Genomic DNA, 852 nt, shown 5'->3' on the forward strand with positions numbered 1-852 from the left:
TGTGTGTGTGTGTGTGTGTGTGTGTGTGTGTGTGTGTGTGTGTGTGTGTGTGTGTGTGTGTGTGTGTGTAGATAGATAGATAGAGAGATATGGGTTATGTTATATACAAACATTTTATATGTGCATATATATATGTTATATATATGTGTGCTCGCGCGCGTGTGTGCGTGTATGTATGTGAATGCGTGTGTGTGTATGTGTGTATGAGTGTGTGTGTGTGTGTGTATAATCATAATGTTTTGAGTCTAGTTGAGATTTTCTTTCTTTTATTAGACGTTGGGGCGATGAAACATTCAAGTATCTGCTCGACCTTCATGAATCGCCACTTGCATCCAAGCTTGGTATCAACCTTGTCTCCGGTTATTGGCTTAATAGCTCAGAGGTAAAAATACATGTTCTCTTTGATCCATATTTATAGAGAGGTGGTTATTTGAAAACCAGATGTAGTGATGGAATATAGAAGAGAAAATATTCTTTTCCACTCTAGGTACAAGGCCCGAAATTTTTGTGGGGAGGGGTCCAGTCCTTTAGATCGACTCCAGTACGCAACTGGTATTTAATTTATTGACTCCCGAAAAGATGAAAGGCAAAGTCAACCTCGGCGGAATTTGGACTCAGAACGTAAAGACAGACGAAATACTGCTAAGCATTTCGCCCGACGTGCTGATGTTTCTGTCAGCTCACCGCCTTATAGAAGAGAAAATATTATAAAGACAAAGACGGCGATGTTGAGTAAAACTAAATGCCCGACGATACCTAAGCTTTCGAAGAGTCCAGCTGACCAAGATCTAGACAAGTATTGTCTTACAAATGTTATATATTCATTGCTGTAAGTAATGGCAGAACAAGGGT

General features: G+C 39.9%; 1 protein-coding gene across 1 annotated transcript in view; it reads left to right on the top strand.

Annotated features, from left to right (window-relative positions):
* The window catches only part of LOC106875505 (D-amino-acid oxidase), a 42,331-nt gene that overhangs the window by 39,550 nt on the left and 1,929 nt on the right, over positions 1 to 852 (top strand). Inside the window, exon 3 of the mRNA XM_052970964.1 lies at positions 274 to 382. Within this exon, the coding sequence (XP_052826924.1) occupies positions 274 to 382 (109 nt within the window). The remainder of the gene's footprint in view (positions 1 to 273; positions 383 to 852) is intronic.

This window comes from Octopus bimaculoides, chromosome 10 (assembly GCF_001194135.2).
Source record: "Octopus bimaculoides isolate UCB-OBI-ISO-001 chromosome 10, ASM119413v2, whole genome shotgun sequence".
Classification (NCBI taxonomy): Eukaryota; Metazoa; Mollusca; class Cephalopoda; order Octopoda; family Octopodidae; genus Octopus; species Octopus bimaculoides.